This window comes from Budorcas taxicolor, chromosome 7 (assembly GCF_023091745.1).
Source record: "Budorcas taxicolor isolate Tak-1 chromosome 7, Takin1.1, whole genome shotgun sequence".
Lineage (NCBI taxonomy): Eukaryota > Metazoa > Chordata > Mammalia > Artiodactyla > Bovidae > Budorcas > Budorcas taxicolor.
In genome coordinates, this window is record NC_068916.1 from 93,447,343 (window position 1) to 93,462,535 (window position 15,193).

The following is a 15,193-nucleotide window of genomic DNA, read 5'->3' on the forward strand; positions in this document are numbered from 1 at the left end:
CACTTTGAGAGATAAAAAGTCATCTCACACATTCTAAAAATTTTCAAAAATGTCAAAGAGCACAGGTGAGTTCAGTATAACTTTCCCTAGGTTAAACAAAAGGTCTTGATCCATAAACCAGTATCCTAATATACCCCTGACACAGATATTTGCTGTTGTTCAATGAATGAACATTGAATTAAGGTACTTTTTGCACTTATCTAGGCCAACAACCATCAAGTTTTCCTTCCCTCCAATGGCGGACCACAGAGAAATGTCTTGTATGAAATACATTCACTTGGTCTGACCAAATAGATAATTTTGCAATATTGTATCTTAACTCAGGATTCATTGAGACATAAACACAACTAAGGAGAATAAAAAGAAATAATCACTTGGAATAAACAATTTATACTTACAAATCATAACTCATTCTTCAGCATATTCTCAACTTTAGTTCCTACCAAAATGAGTAATGTTAAAAATAGGCAAATACTTTACATTGTGTTAGAACCAAAGAGTTGTTAGTTTAGAACTGGGAAAACTTTCTGTCAAACTTGAGTATTTATAGACAGAATTTCTGGTGTGCAAAACCAAATGCACTGTTGATCTTGCCAGGGAGACTGAGAACAAAAACACGTACAAATAAGAAAGTAAGAGGCTTACTGTATCGCGTTGCCTGTTATCTTTCCCTGATATTATCAAGAAGTAGTTCCATGTCAGCAGTAACAACAAAACCAGTGGTATCATGTAGAGCTCAAAGTTCCAGACGACAAAGAGAAAGAGCTGGAGGAGAGAGAAGGGCAAAGAAAAGGATGAGTCAACTTTGAATTTCATTAAATGGACTCGCTTATCCATACTGCATTTCCAAAACAAAAACACGCAACTAAATTTGCAGAACAGAAAGATTTATTTATCTTGAAAACAAAGCCTTGAGAACTTGTTAGGCATTTTTCCTAAAAGGACAACTGACCCCTGGAAAATCATGAAGACTTTCACTTTGTCGAATTTCTCTGAAGGAAAACTGATATTATCACATTGTCAGTGGGGCAATTTTAATTTTTCTCCTCCAGTGAAATTATTGTTAGACTGGATGAAATCAAGTTTGAAAAAAAAAGTCAGCAAAATGAGCTTCACTACATTGTCAGAAATAAACGGTAAATCTGCCTTAATGATAAAGGATGAATCACCGTTTAATATCAGGGGTTTTAAAAAAAATTCTCACTTGGATAATACAACTTAACAAGCATAATAGGCAGATGAAAATACCACATCTACACCAAGAGAGTCCTCAAGATTTCACATGATGAATAGAAGCACTGCTCCCAGCAAGTGTAAAAACATTCAGCCTTACCATAGAAATCAAACGGCTATTTTAAAAACGGAGTAATTTTGTCAAAGAGAAATTTTAAATGTCTACTTTAATTATCTTTTAAAACTACCTACTTGTCTAAGTATGTAAATTGTTTTTTAAACAGTAAGAAGGATGCAAGATTAGAGACTCACTTGGGCTGGCAGAAGAAACCACTTTAAGAGCAATTGTCTGGTGAAATAACCAGCAATGGATATAAAGTGTGACTCACTCTCATTCCCCACCAGACTCTTATAACCCTGCACAGACCATCTAAATTCTCTGGGTCTGTGGCCCCTGCTGCCAAATTAAGGTAGTTGAAGTCAGAAGGTATTTGAGAGCTACATTCCACCCCTAAAGGTAACTAGTCCTCTAACCTCTGGCATGGTACGTCTCTTCCTTTTGGTTTCGTCTGTAAAATGGGAATCCTGAGTGTCCCCCTGAAAGGTTGTGAGAATTAACAGTTGAAATGTGTTTCAGGTTTAACACACTGGGTGCTCAGTAAGTGCTCAAAAAAATGACTGTGTAAACGATATCAATATTTTACAAAACTGATGAAATTAACTGTTTATCAACTGAGGCCCTTAGGAAATACATATTCTAATAGTGAAAGCTAGAAAGTATCTGTCTGCTAAGATTTAGCTGAACCAGAGTATAACTGGGAATTTGAGCCGGCTGGTGGGGGTCATGCTGATATCTTGCATTTGACAGATCAGAAGAGCAAGGAGCAGTGCCCTAAGAACCTTCACATCAAGTACAGCAGCACGGGCTGTTCACAGCTTTCTTAACAAACCTCAGAGAAGCCCACAGCCTATTCAAACTGCAGAGAAAAGAAACCTGTATAGAGTGGCAGAGGGACCCCTGGCCCATGGGCCAGAAGGCAGATTCTGGGCCTTAGAAAGTCACCCTGCTCAGTGTGTTCAGTTCTCAACAGAACTCTGCAGACCTGATCACCACTAACATCCCTTCTTTAATATTTTAAATGACATTACTGTACCATCAGGGTTTGTTGTTTTTTTTTAATGTGACATTAAAGTTTGAAGACTGTATGTTTTATTGGATTCTTTTATATTCATAACCCACATGGACACCAAAAAGCATAAATAATGGTTTAGTAACCCAAGAAATGAATTTTGGACAGAATTACATGGTAACTATAGATTCAAGTTCCTGAATAAGAAAAATCTCAAATATGTTAATGCATGAAACATGAGCCATATCTTCTCTTTCACCAGGGAAGTATAAAGATTTCCAGAAAAGGAAAATATTTCCATTTAATTTTTGAAATATATGTAATATATTTAAAGATGACACAAATTATAACTGATGGCTATGATTATTCTATTAAAATGTATCTTAAAAATGTACTTTATTCAGGAAGTGATTTAAGGCAAATTTGACAGACATCAACACATATAAAAGAGAGAGTTATTTTTGGCTAGGATTCGTATTAATTCTTTGCATATTTATTAGTAAAATTTAGACAATCACTAAAATATAAGCTCTTTAAAGATAGGGACTTTTCCTTTTAGCTCACATTTTATCCCCAGAGCCTAGAATGGTGCTTTCCATTTATTTGCATTTCAATTTCTTTCATCAGTATCTTGTAGTTTTTAGTGATAGGTATTTTACCTTAATTAAACTTATTACTAAATATTTTATTCTTTTTGATGCAGCTGTAATGGGATTGTTTTCTTAATTCCTGGCTCTGATAGTACATAGTGCATTGAACTGCAATACATTTTTATGTGTTGACTTTGTGTCATGCAATTTTACTGAATTCATTTATTGTAACAATTTTTTTTGAGGAGTCTTTAGGGTTTTCTATATATAAAACCATGTCATCCACAAATAGTGACAGTTCTACTTATTTCTTCCAATATGGATGACTTTTCTTTTTCTTGCTTAATTACTCTTGGTAGGACTTGTAACACTTTGTAAAATAAACCCAGCAAAGTAGGCATCCTAGTCTTGTTCCTGATCCTAGAGGAAAAAGATTTCAGCTTTTCACTGTTGAGTATGTTAGCTGTGGGCCTATCTTATGTGGCCTTTATCATGTTGAGGCATGTTGCATCTATACTCACTTTGTTGAGAGTTCTTTTTATCATATATGGATACTGAATTTTGTCAGATGCTTTTTTTTGCATCTATTGAGATGATCATATGCATTTTAGCCTTTATTTTATTAATGTTTTATATCCTGTTGGTTGATGATTTATGGATACCGAAGCAGCCTTGCACCCCTGGAATAAACCCCACTTAATCATAGTACATGATCTTTTTAATGTATTGCTGGATTCAGTTTGCTAATATTTTGTTGAGAATTTTTGCATCTGTGTTCATCAAGGAAACTGGCCTTGTAATTGTCTCTTCTTTTGGGAAAGGAAAGTTCCTTCAATAAATGTTGTTGGGAAAGCTGAACAGTCACAGGCGAAAGAATAAAACCAGACTATCTTACACCATATGCAAAAATCAACTCAAATCAAATTAAAAACTTGAATGTTAAGATCTATAACCATAAAACTCCTAGAAGAAAACATAGGCAGTAAGCTCCTTGACACTGATCTTCGGTATGATTTTTTTGGATCTGACTTCTAAAACAAAGGCAACAAAAGCAAAAATAAACAGGTAGGACTACATCAAACTAAGAAGCCCAGCAAAGGAGACAACAAATCGTCAACAAAATGAACAGCCAATCGGCTGACTGCAGAAAATATTTGTAAATTATTAACACACATTTGATAAGGGGTTAATGTTCAAAAATTCATATAACTCAACAGACCAAAACCAAGCAAACTGATTAAAAAATGGGCAGAGGATCTGAATGGACATTTTTCCAAAAGAGACATACAGAGGGTCAACAGGCACACGAAAAGATGCTAATCATCAGGGAAATGCACATCAAACCCATACTGAGATATCACCTCACATCTGTTAGAATGGCTATTATAAAAAACACAAGAAATAGGAAGTGTTGGTAAGAATGTGAAGAAAAGGGATCCTTTATGCTCTATTAGTGGGAATGCAAACTGGTACAGCCACTGGGGAAAACAGTATGGAAGTTCCTCAAAAAATTAAAACACGTCTACCATATGATCTAGTAATTCACTTCTGGGTATTTATGTGAAGAAAATGAAAATACTAACTCAAGAAGATATATGCACCCTCATGTTTATTGCAGCATTATTTACAACAGCCAAGACATGGAAATAACCTAAGTGTTCATCAATGGATGAATGGATACAGATGTTATGTAAACAATAGAATACTATTCGACCAATAAAAGAATGGAATTCTGCCATTTGCAACAACCAAGATGGACCCAGAGGGTGTTATGCTAAGTGAATCATGTTAGTGAAATGAAACAGATAAAGAAAAACACCCTATGATCTCACATTTATGTGGCATCTAAAGACAAAACAGATTAAAAAACAGGGACTTTGCTGGCAGTTCAGTGGTTAAGAGTCCATGCTTTTACCGCAGGAAGCACAAGTCCAATCTCTGGTTGAAATACTAAAATTCTACATGCCCTATGGTGCAGCCAAAAAAAAAAAAAATCAGGGGGGAAACAAAGAAACCAGATGAACAAAAAAGTAACAAAAAAAAACCCAGATCAGTAGTTGCCAAAAGTGAGGGAGCTGGGTGAAATGGGTTAAGGATGTCAGAAGGTACAAAATTCCAGTTATAAAATGACAGGCCATGGGAATATTGTGGATAGCATGGTGACTATAGTCAATAATACTGTAGTGCATATTTGAAAGTCACTACAAGAATAAATCTTATAAGTCCTCATCATAAAAAACAAACTTATAACTATGTATGGTGAAGGATGGTAACTAGATTTACTGTGGGGATCATTTCACAATATATACAAATATTGAATCATTATGTCGAATCCTTGACAATAATATAACATTATAGGTCAATCAAACATCAATTTTAAAAAAGAGCATGAACACAGATTAACAATAAAAGGTATTTATTGAACGTCTAGGTGCTATATAATACTAGGTGTTCAAAATTAGGATAAGACACAGTCTCTGGATTCATATTGCTAAGAATCAGTAAGAAAAAAGCAATTATTCTCTATAGTACTAGTGACGATACCAGTTCTTGTTAATGGTGATGATCCTCTAAGAAAGAGAACCCTCAAAGCAAGAAAGGGCCTTTTAGCATATTCTCTCCACACTGAAGCTATTTAATTTTTTTCTCCATGGAGCCCACCTGCACTAAGATGGGATCCTTTCCTTTTTCCTATAAAAAACCCAACCACTCCTGAATGGGTCTTCAATGTCTCATGAGGGCAGCAGAAAAAGAAAGCAGCTCAGCGAAACATGGAGGCTAAGACAATGCAGGATCTGTCCTTGGTCCTGACCACACTTTTTCATAGATTTGGGTAAAAAGAGAGAGAGAGAGAATGTACTAAAATGACACACACACACACAAATCACTGACACATCCACAGAGCATAAATATAAACCAAAAATGCCTAGAATTTTCCCAACCCATATATCCAGAAACACTTCACGCCTGCATGGGACATGGAAAGAGGATCTGATGATTATAGAATTTCTCCAGGTTAAAAACTAGGGCTTCCCTGATAGCTCAGTTGGTAAAGAATCCACCTGCAAGGCAGGGAACCCTGGCTCAATCCCTGGGTTGGGAAGATCCCGAGAAGGGAACGGCTACCCACTCCAGTATTCTGGCCTGGAGAATTCCATGGGCTGTATAGTCCATGGGGTCACAAAGAGTTTGACAGGACTGAACAACTTTCACTTTCCAGGTTAAACTAGGTTATAAGGACTTCTACACATTTGTGCAGTGTTTAATTTCCCTTGATTTCATCACCGTGTATGACATCTTTTCCTAATTTTTCCTCTCTGTCACAGTCTCCTTGACTTTTCTCCTCTCTCCTTCCAACACTTTTAATAAGGAAACTTGGGCGATCTATATATGACTTTCATAAAATCCATGACTCCATTCAAAATAAAACATTTCAGTCCTACATTTGTTTGCCTTGTTCATTAGAAATGAAAACTGCTCCAAGAACTTGCTGGTTTTCTTTCTCAAGTAACTAGATGGCTGTGATTTACAATTAAAATTCTATATCACAAAATCTCCACGGGACATTAGTCAAATGGTACTAAGTACATACAACCTTTTTCATTAGAAAAAGGATATTGTGAGTTTTGCACATTATTTTGGATAGTAGAAGCTCTTTGTTAATCTTCCTTGGACTGTTAGCCATGACCGTGGGAATCCCTCAAAAAACTGCTGTAGTGTGGTGCCCAAGAAAGAGCACGGGTGTGTGAACTAGGCCCACGTTTGTATCAAAGTTCACTAGTCCTTAACTAAGTGACTTTAGGTTAGTCACTAGAATATTCCTAGTTTTATCTTCTGAAAAATGGAAACTACACTGTTTACAGATTTGAGATGGAATTAGCCTAGTGCTTAGACCTACAAGATGCCCAGTAAGCATTAGTTATTATTACAAGCAGGAATATATTTGGCTCATACTACACGTAACATTTTTGATGCTCTTGTAGCTCATCACTGTTCCTATACCACTTTAGCATCCATAGAATGAATTCAAGCAAAAGAGCTATGTTTAGAAAGCTAAGTCATCTACCATAGAAGAGATGATGAAGTGAGTGCGATTTTCAGTATTTTTATAGTTAACTTATAGTGATTTGATGCAGTAATGACCCCAATTTGTTGAAGTCTCCCTGTATTCAGGCCTTTTGAAATACTCTCCCACGATGACACTGAGCTTAGACATAGGACTTGTTTTGGCCAAGGGAAGAGTTGCAAAAATGCTGAACAGAGGCTTAAAAAGTACTTGCTCCCTGGGTTTCCCCCTCTGCTGTCTTCAAACCCTGAGCCACCATGTCAAGAAGCATAGGCTAGTCTGCTGAATGAGAGACATGTGACGCAGTTGTCTCCATTGCCCCAGGATCCAGAAGTATCCAGAGGCAGAGGTGCCTAACTGCTCAGAAGCTGACCACAGATACATAACTGAGCCTGGAGGAGAACAAAATAAATATTCAGCTGAACTGATCTGGCTTGTTCATCTACAGAATCATCACTAAACGAATGGCCGTTCCTTCACACCACCAATGGAGTGGTTATACAGCAAATGTCAGCTGATGTATGTTCTCTCCATGGAGATAATGTGATATAATAAAACATGGTCTGAACCAGGAGCCTGGAGAAGTGGTCTTAGATCTAGTTCTGCTATTTGATCATCATAAGACCCTGGGCAGGTCAGTTTTTCTTTTATTTTAGTCTATCACCTACAAAATGAAGATGGTAATACCTACTTCACAAGTTGCCTGTGGGCAACAAGTGATGTAATACATGTAAAAATGCTTATTACAAAGTAGTGTATTAATGTATGTACTATCAATTTATGCTTTCCATATTTAAAATTATTTCTGAAAAATTAAAGAGACTTTATAAAATAATACTCCAAGGTAAGTCAAGATGATAATTGTTCTCTGAGCAGTTATAGAAGGTGGGTGGTGTTTCTAAGAGGGATTTCTGTGTGGTCTGGAAAGGAAGAGTTTGCTGGAAGGAAGTCATAAGTATTAAACTTAGGAAGGGTTGCAATGAATTTTTTTTTTTTTTACTAGTAATCAGAGTAAGAAAAATCTAGATTTTTATGGAGACTCAGTAGTGCTGGTAAATGACATTAGCACACATTATAGATTTTGTGAAGTCTTGAATTGAAAAAATTAAGTTTTAAAATGTTAACAATTTTTTAACAACCTCATGCCCTTAGATATAAAAGTATCTTGTTCTGAACAATCAATCTTATGAATGTCAATTCCTGTCCACAACTTTTTAGCTTTTAAATCCAGATACCTTTTAGCTAAATCAGTGTTATCTTGCCTATGATTTTTATCACTAACATCACAAAACACAATCCTTCAATATCTCTTTGGGCCACTTCACTTTCACTTTCACCTTAAGAGCAACCTACATTTTAATCATAAGTATTCCAAATGGCTCTTTTGAAAATCTGAAAGGAAAATGACATAATTTGTCCTAACAAGTATCATATCACACTGCATAAAGTGAACTTTAGAGGGCAAGTCCCACATGACAGGCCTGGAAGGCTGAGACTATTTTCATTTTACAAAGGAGAAAACTGAGGACGAGAAGGCTGAGACTTGTCCAAGGACATCCTCCACTGAGTGGCAGAGTCGGCTGACTCCCAATCCAGTGTGATTTTCCCACAATGCTCCACTGCCTCTAAGGTAAAGGATCTCACAGTGAATGTCGATGCTCTGAAGGTATCAATTATTTAGGGACTGATTATTCAATTTGTAGACTTTATTTCTCCTGCTTCCTCTTGCTCTGGGATAACCACTTTCGCAATAGTGCAGAGAAATGGAATATCACTTTTAGGTGCTCTGGTAACAGTTTGGCATGGCAAAGAGGTCAAATACTAATGGTCAGAATGAGTTTTGTGGAGCCGATTTTATTATTCCTTATCGTCACTGTCTGAATAATCAAAGTCAGCTATTCAGAAGGTTCTTATTAAATGGGGTTTTCCTCTGTCCAAAATGTTTAGAAGAGGTTAGCAAGGTGGCTGTAAAGGCAAAGACTGGAAAATGAATGAGCCAATTACATTTTACAGACAAAAAAAAAAAAAGGAAAAAAAAAAGCCTTACTTTTTCACATAAAGATTAAACAAATAAAAAGACCCTTTCTACTCAGAAGCTAATGAAGGTGGACCAGGGCTTTTCACTTACATTTAAATAAGGCAAATTATATGAAGTAGAGTGTATGATTCAAAATATTCAGGTTTTACAGCAACACCATTTCTTAGGAGGCACAAGATGTCTGATTTCTCTTTCTTTGAGCCTAGGGTTTTAAGAGTCCCTGGCAGGACTGGGCCATCCACCTCGTCCCATCCATTGATGCTCGCATTGAAGTGCAGTGGAAGATGCCTGCATTCAAGGATCATTCACTGCAGCACAGGAGAGTATCTCTGGGGGAGCGCGCTTCAAAAAAAAATCATTTAAGTTGGAATATTGAATATCCTATTCTTCTGCAAACTACAGTATATTTTAAAAAAGAAATCTCATCCAAAATGATTAACACTTCCTACTGTTCAGGAAAAAAAGCCTGCCCTTTCAGACTAACAGCTGTGAGTCATTAGTTCTCCAGTGATGAGATGTGTTTGATGAGTATTTTTCTTTCTAATTAAGAAATGAGATTCTCTATTTGACTGTCTCTTCAGAAAGAAGTGAAGAGAAAATGCTCTGCCTACATGGAAAGGCCATCTCCTACAAAACAATTAATTATTTCATGGCTCTTTTAGAAAATCCTTTTCCTCCTTAATTTCAATTCATTTTTTTTCTTAAACTTAACACATTTGCGACCCTCACAGTATTAACCCATTTCCACCCAACCTGCACCATCTCATGTTTTCCTGTTTCATCATGCAAAAATGTCTATCTCAGATGAAACAGAATAAGGAAATGTATCAAAAGTACACACAGGCTTATGCTGACAGCATTTGGTGTGAGAATATTTGCTGATGTGAGAGGCCTCAGATTAGAAAGATAATAAATGTAGAAGGTTTGCCTTTTGAAGAATTAGGCAATGCTTTAAACAAACAAACAAAAAAACTGCAAGGGGCCTAGCCACATATAAAAACTGATTTTGATGATTAATCCTTATAAGGAAACTATTTTACGTCTACCATGAAGACTGTTTTAAAGAGAAAAACAAGTGGATATAAAGTGGAACCAAAACCATTTGTCTTTTCTTTTTTGAAAAAGCCATCAGCAAGGTTATAAAATTCCTAAATTAAAAATATGATCTGTTTTTAAAAATTAAAAACCGTTCCTAAGAACAGTAGGGAGCAAATGAAAGCACTATTTGCCAATCAGTCCCATCAGTTGCCTCCTTTAAATCCTTTTTGGCACAAAGAAAGAAAGGGGAGGAAGGGGAGAGGTTGCCACCTCTCCCACCAAGGCACATCTAGAAAAACGTGGGGGTGTTTTTATTTATCACAATGACTTGGGTGATAATAAAGGTAATACCAACATTTGTTGGGTGGGGCGTGGGTGTGAAATACTGTGAAATATGTGGGACAGTTCTCCCCAATAAAATTTCCTCTCCCCAGTGCTAACAATACTCCTCTTTGAGAAACATTGCCAGTTCTCACATAGACACCAGGCTATTCCACAACTAACTTAGAAAAAAAGAACCAGGTTTGTACATATGCACTCAAAGGTGCACGTAAGAAGGCTAGGTGTATTTCCTAGATGATGGCACGAAGGTAGCAGAGAAAACAAAATGTGCTCATTCAGACGGATTTGCACTAGACTGTTTCTCTCCATCATTAATATTCACTACTTCTTTAAAAAAAATCTGTCTAAAGAAGAACCGGGTGTGGGGAAACATTCTGCCCACCTACTCTCCCCTGGATTAAATTAGGCTCTACACAGCATCAGGGACTTTGGAACTTCATCTTCTGGGAAAGGGGTGGTCTTGACGCCTTGATTTCAACAGCCAGATGGTATCACCACTTGTTCTCAGGTCTTTATTTCTGGTTGATTCCACTAAAACTTTTGGTACCACCTCCATCAACAGAGGAGAGAAGATAGGCAATTGTGAACCTGATTAATTCCCAGCCTCACAATAGCCTTTTGAAGGTAGTTTCTAAGTAGGACACATTGCTCTCTTGAAGAGAAGCTCTGCTTTATTTGGACAATTTTTGAAAATAAGTTGGTGATAACCTTAAACCCAGTGGATTGCTGCACCTTGTTTCACTGTTTCCTAGGGTTCTTGCCACACTGACCCAGGGAACCTGATCGGCTCATATACTTGCTTATACCCAGTGGTTTTTCTCCCCCCTCCAATCAGAATGAGAACCAAGATGATTGCCTCTACTGCTTTCTTTTTGAATAGTTACAACCAGATACCAAACTGTTAAGGCCTGTTGTGTATGTGCTGGGGCAGGGTAAGGTGGGGAGTGGTTATGTGTTTAAAGGAAAAAAGTCAAAGTGTACTCTACCAAATGATCACTTATATTGATTAGGCAAAATATGTGAAGAGAACCATCTGTCTCTGTTGTTCTGGTGACAGAATGAGATATATGGTCAGGAGTAGAAAAAAATTATATATTGGTTGATTTATTGGCAAAGCTTTGAATTGAATCTACATACAATGTGCCTGCATGCATGCTCAGTTGTGTCCAACTCTTTGTGACCCCAAGGTCTGTTGCCCACCAGGCAAGAATACTAGAGTGGGTTGCCATTTCCTCCTCCAGGAATCTTCCCTACCCAAGGATCAAACCCACATCTCTTGCATCCCCTGCACTGGCAGCTGAATTCTTTACCGCTGAGCCATTGGTGAAACCCACAACTTACTACATTTGTTTACTGATGGTGTTAAAAAATCACTGTTTGTTCAGATTTACTTAGATCACTTATAAATACATATCAGAAAGTTCCAGTTCTTCACTTTGTGAAACTGTACACAGGGTTTTGGAAGTTGCTGCCTGAAACTTTAAAGTCTACCACCTTAGTACATCCGGGCCTTTTTGAAAATCATAGCTTGGCTTCATCTATTAAAGAAACAAGCATGACAACAAGCTAGGACTCATCTGAAGCTGTCTTACTTATGACTCACAGAAATACCTGCTGAAGAATCTCTGCAACAAAATGGACCAAAACAAGCTCAAAGATGGTGCTATCAACTAATCACAGCAGAATGCACCCTACTCGCCTTGATGGAGATATTATATCAACAGAATCTGCCAGCCAAAAGGCTTGGGAAGTATTTATTTATTTAGATTTTTTTTTCTTTTTCAGTTTACAAGTTGTACCACTACTTCATGTCATTTTTTTTCTTTATCAAAGTCAGAGATGAAAGGCTCTGGCTTTGCTTTGAGAACACTGACAACTCCAAAATGTAAAGCCCAGAGTGTGTCCAACTAGAGCATCGCATCAACCACACATGAATAACTGATAAGCAATCCCAGCAATGTTGTGAGTTTCATGTTGGTTAAAGTTTGGATGTAGAATGAAAGTGACAAATGCTTACACATGCCTGGAGAATGTTGATTCTCCGAGATGCCTTTCATTGGAAATTAGTACTTTACCTAGTAGTTATAACACTTACCACAGAACCAAGCACAGTTATGTTTTTGAGTTTAATAGCTTCATCATTCACAGAAGTTCTGCTTATTCAAAAACAGGTTGCATGTAAAGTTGTCCTTGCAGATTACTTGTCAACACATATTTATCATTATAAATGACCAAATACGAACAATAAAGAGGAACTGACGAACTGGTATTACCTGGTCCATGAGGAGGTTGCTGTTCTCAAGTAACAGTTGCTCTTAAAAAATACTTAAGGTACGTCAAAAAACATAGAATAAATAAGGTTATTAAGCTCACTGAAGCTTGTCTTTTCCTAGAATCCCATTTCTCCAGAATCCAACAGGTTTTGAAGGGACTTGTGGAATTTTCCAGGCAAGAATACTGGAATGGGTTGCCATTTCCTTCTCCAGGGGATATTCCTGACCCAGGGATTGAACCCAGATCTCCAGCACTGCAGGTGGATTCTTTACCATCTGACCCACCAAGGAAGCCCTATTAAGACTATCTGACTAGTGTAGGTAAAGAACACTTCATGCTTGAATTACTTTCTAATTAAAAAAAAGGGGGGGGTGATTTAAATGTTGTTTGTCAATTCGTTTCTGTTTTCCTTTTACTTGTTTCTAGTGCCAATGAAAAAGTCCTATTTTTCTATGATATGCAAGTCATTATAGAATGTTCTAGTCGCCCTTTCTGTCTTTTAACTTCTTACACTATTATTTAATAAAACTATTGGGTTAAATGTGATAGTTAGGGATACTGTCCTACAAATGTGCCATTTTAATGTATTTTCTAGGGCTTTGGAAATGTTGTAAATGTTAAAGCATATTAGAGATAGTTATCTTTTCAAGTTTTAAAGAAGTTACTCTATTATCATTACTATTTTTGAAGCAGGTTCTTGATCAGCTTCCCTCTTTGTGTGTGTAAATGCAGCATGTAGAGAGACAAATCTGATACAATGTTTGCTGATGTACCAAATGTAAATTTTTCCCTAAGCTTGAAATCTGGCTCTCAAGCTCTCTCCATCATGAACAGGTACAATATTTAGGGCAACAGCTGGCACTTCAGTTGCTCATGGGGGGAAAACTCCCTCTGTTCCATAAGACATGCCAGAAAATAAGTATACCCAGCAGCTATCTAACAAGCCAAACACATGTTAGTGAAGTCTGCAATACCAGTTACTTTAAAAATTAGTCCTGTGGTCTTCATACTCCACCTATCTCACGGAAGAGAAACAGAAACTCCGTGGAAAAAGAGCAGATGATCAATCATGGGTAACTGCTTTTTCATCTAGTAGCTGATATGCAGAGGGTTGTTCTCTGCCAAGTTTGGGGATGTTTGGTACCATTCTGATTTTTTTCCACTCAAATCATCTCCCTCACACTTATCCAACTTGCCATGATTATCTGTCCTGGGCTACTGATTTCTGATCTTTCTTTTTAATCCCTCATGACATAACCTCGCTGTAACTGCAGCTTATTTTTTATCCAGATTTAATATCTTCATTTCCATCTTAAAATCGTAGAGCCAAAGTCAGAAAGCGTGTTTTTAAATGTTCACCCTCATAAATAGATTTAAGACCTAATAATATCATATATTTCAGCAATCTTACCAGTTTCTGAAACTTCATCTCCCATTCTGTCTTATAATTTTCTAATTTTCTCCTTCACTGGTCTCTCCCCCCTCTCCGATCCCTCTGTTCTGGAAAAACTTCAAGAGTTATGTTTAGCAGCTCTAGCTATGTCTGAACATTTCTGTTTGCAATTCAAATAATCATCTCAGGCTGATTTTAACAGCCTCTTTTACTCCACTCCATCTTTTACCCTTGCTGTGTAATGTTTACTAATGAATGTCTTTCTCCCATTTCTTAACAGATCTAAGTGGTCTAGTTACCACACGGGAAGCCTAGAGGTTTGAACACTAAGTATACATTTCTCTTGGCTATTTTCCACACCCCTAAACATTCTCTTCAATTGCAATAGGGCTTGTGTTTCAATGGTAACAGAAGTTATCAGAGAACACTAGTTTAGACAGCAAGCAAGCCGCACTCCAACTGTTCAAACAGCCTGACTTTTACAGTAAAAGGAAAGGCCCTGGGCCAAGACCACTGAGATGAGCAGGTATTTTTAGTTCACTTGTAGGCCAGCTCTAATGTAATTCTGAAATGTTTTCTTCAAACCAAACCCAACTTTTTCAGGGCTGTCCAAATCTGTTTTCTTTTATAGCAAGTACAAATTCTTGGAGCAAGGGAAGCATGAGTATCATTTGCAATGCTGCTGCATGTCTGTGGTGTTGATGCTCGATGGCTCAAATTAGTCCGCAAAACAGATGAGCGCATTGTAATTAGCTCTTGTCAAACTGTTAGAAATACAAAAACCATTTCCACTGTAATAAAAATTATGAAAAAGAAAAATCTCTCTTATCATTTGCAGCCAAAATAGTTCCTGAAATGTCTGGTAGTTTAGGATTCCAGAGTTCTAAAAGAAGGCCATTTCATTTTCAGAAAAGCTTTCATTTCATTGACATGGGGAGACTCACATGTATCATCTTTCAGGCATGTTCTGTAGTTATATTTGATGGGGTTTTCAACCTCATTTCTAAAAATGACCTGTCATGAGTGGACACATTTTGTTGGGCCACAAAGCACTAACACACGATTCTCAACAAGCAGAAACTTTTGTGTTTTTTTAATCAAGATTTTTTGAACTTTTTCTATCAGTGTGCTATTGTCAGTTTCATCAAA

General features: G+C 37.0%; 1 protein-coding gene across 1 annotated transcript in view; it reads right to left on the reverse strand.

Annotated features, from left to right (window-relative positions):
- The window catches only part of MCTP1 (multiple C2 and transmembrane domain containing 1), a 557,082-nt gene that overhangs the window by 96,995 nt on the left and 444,894 nt on the right, over positions 1-15,193 (reverse strand). The window contains exon 18 of the mRNA XM_052642765.1: positions 646-765. Coding sequence (XP_052498725.1) covers positions 646-765 — 120 coding nt within the window. The remainder of the gene's footprint in view (positions 1-645; positions 766-15,193) is intronic.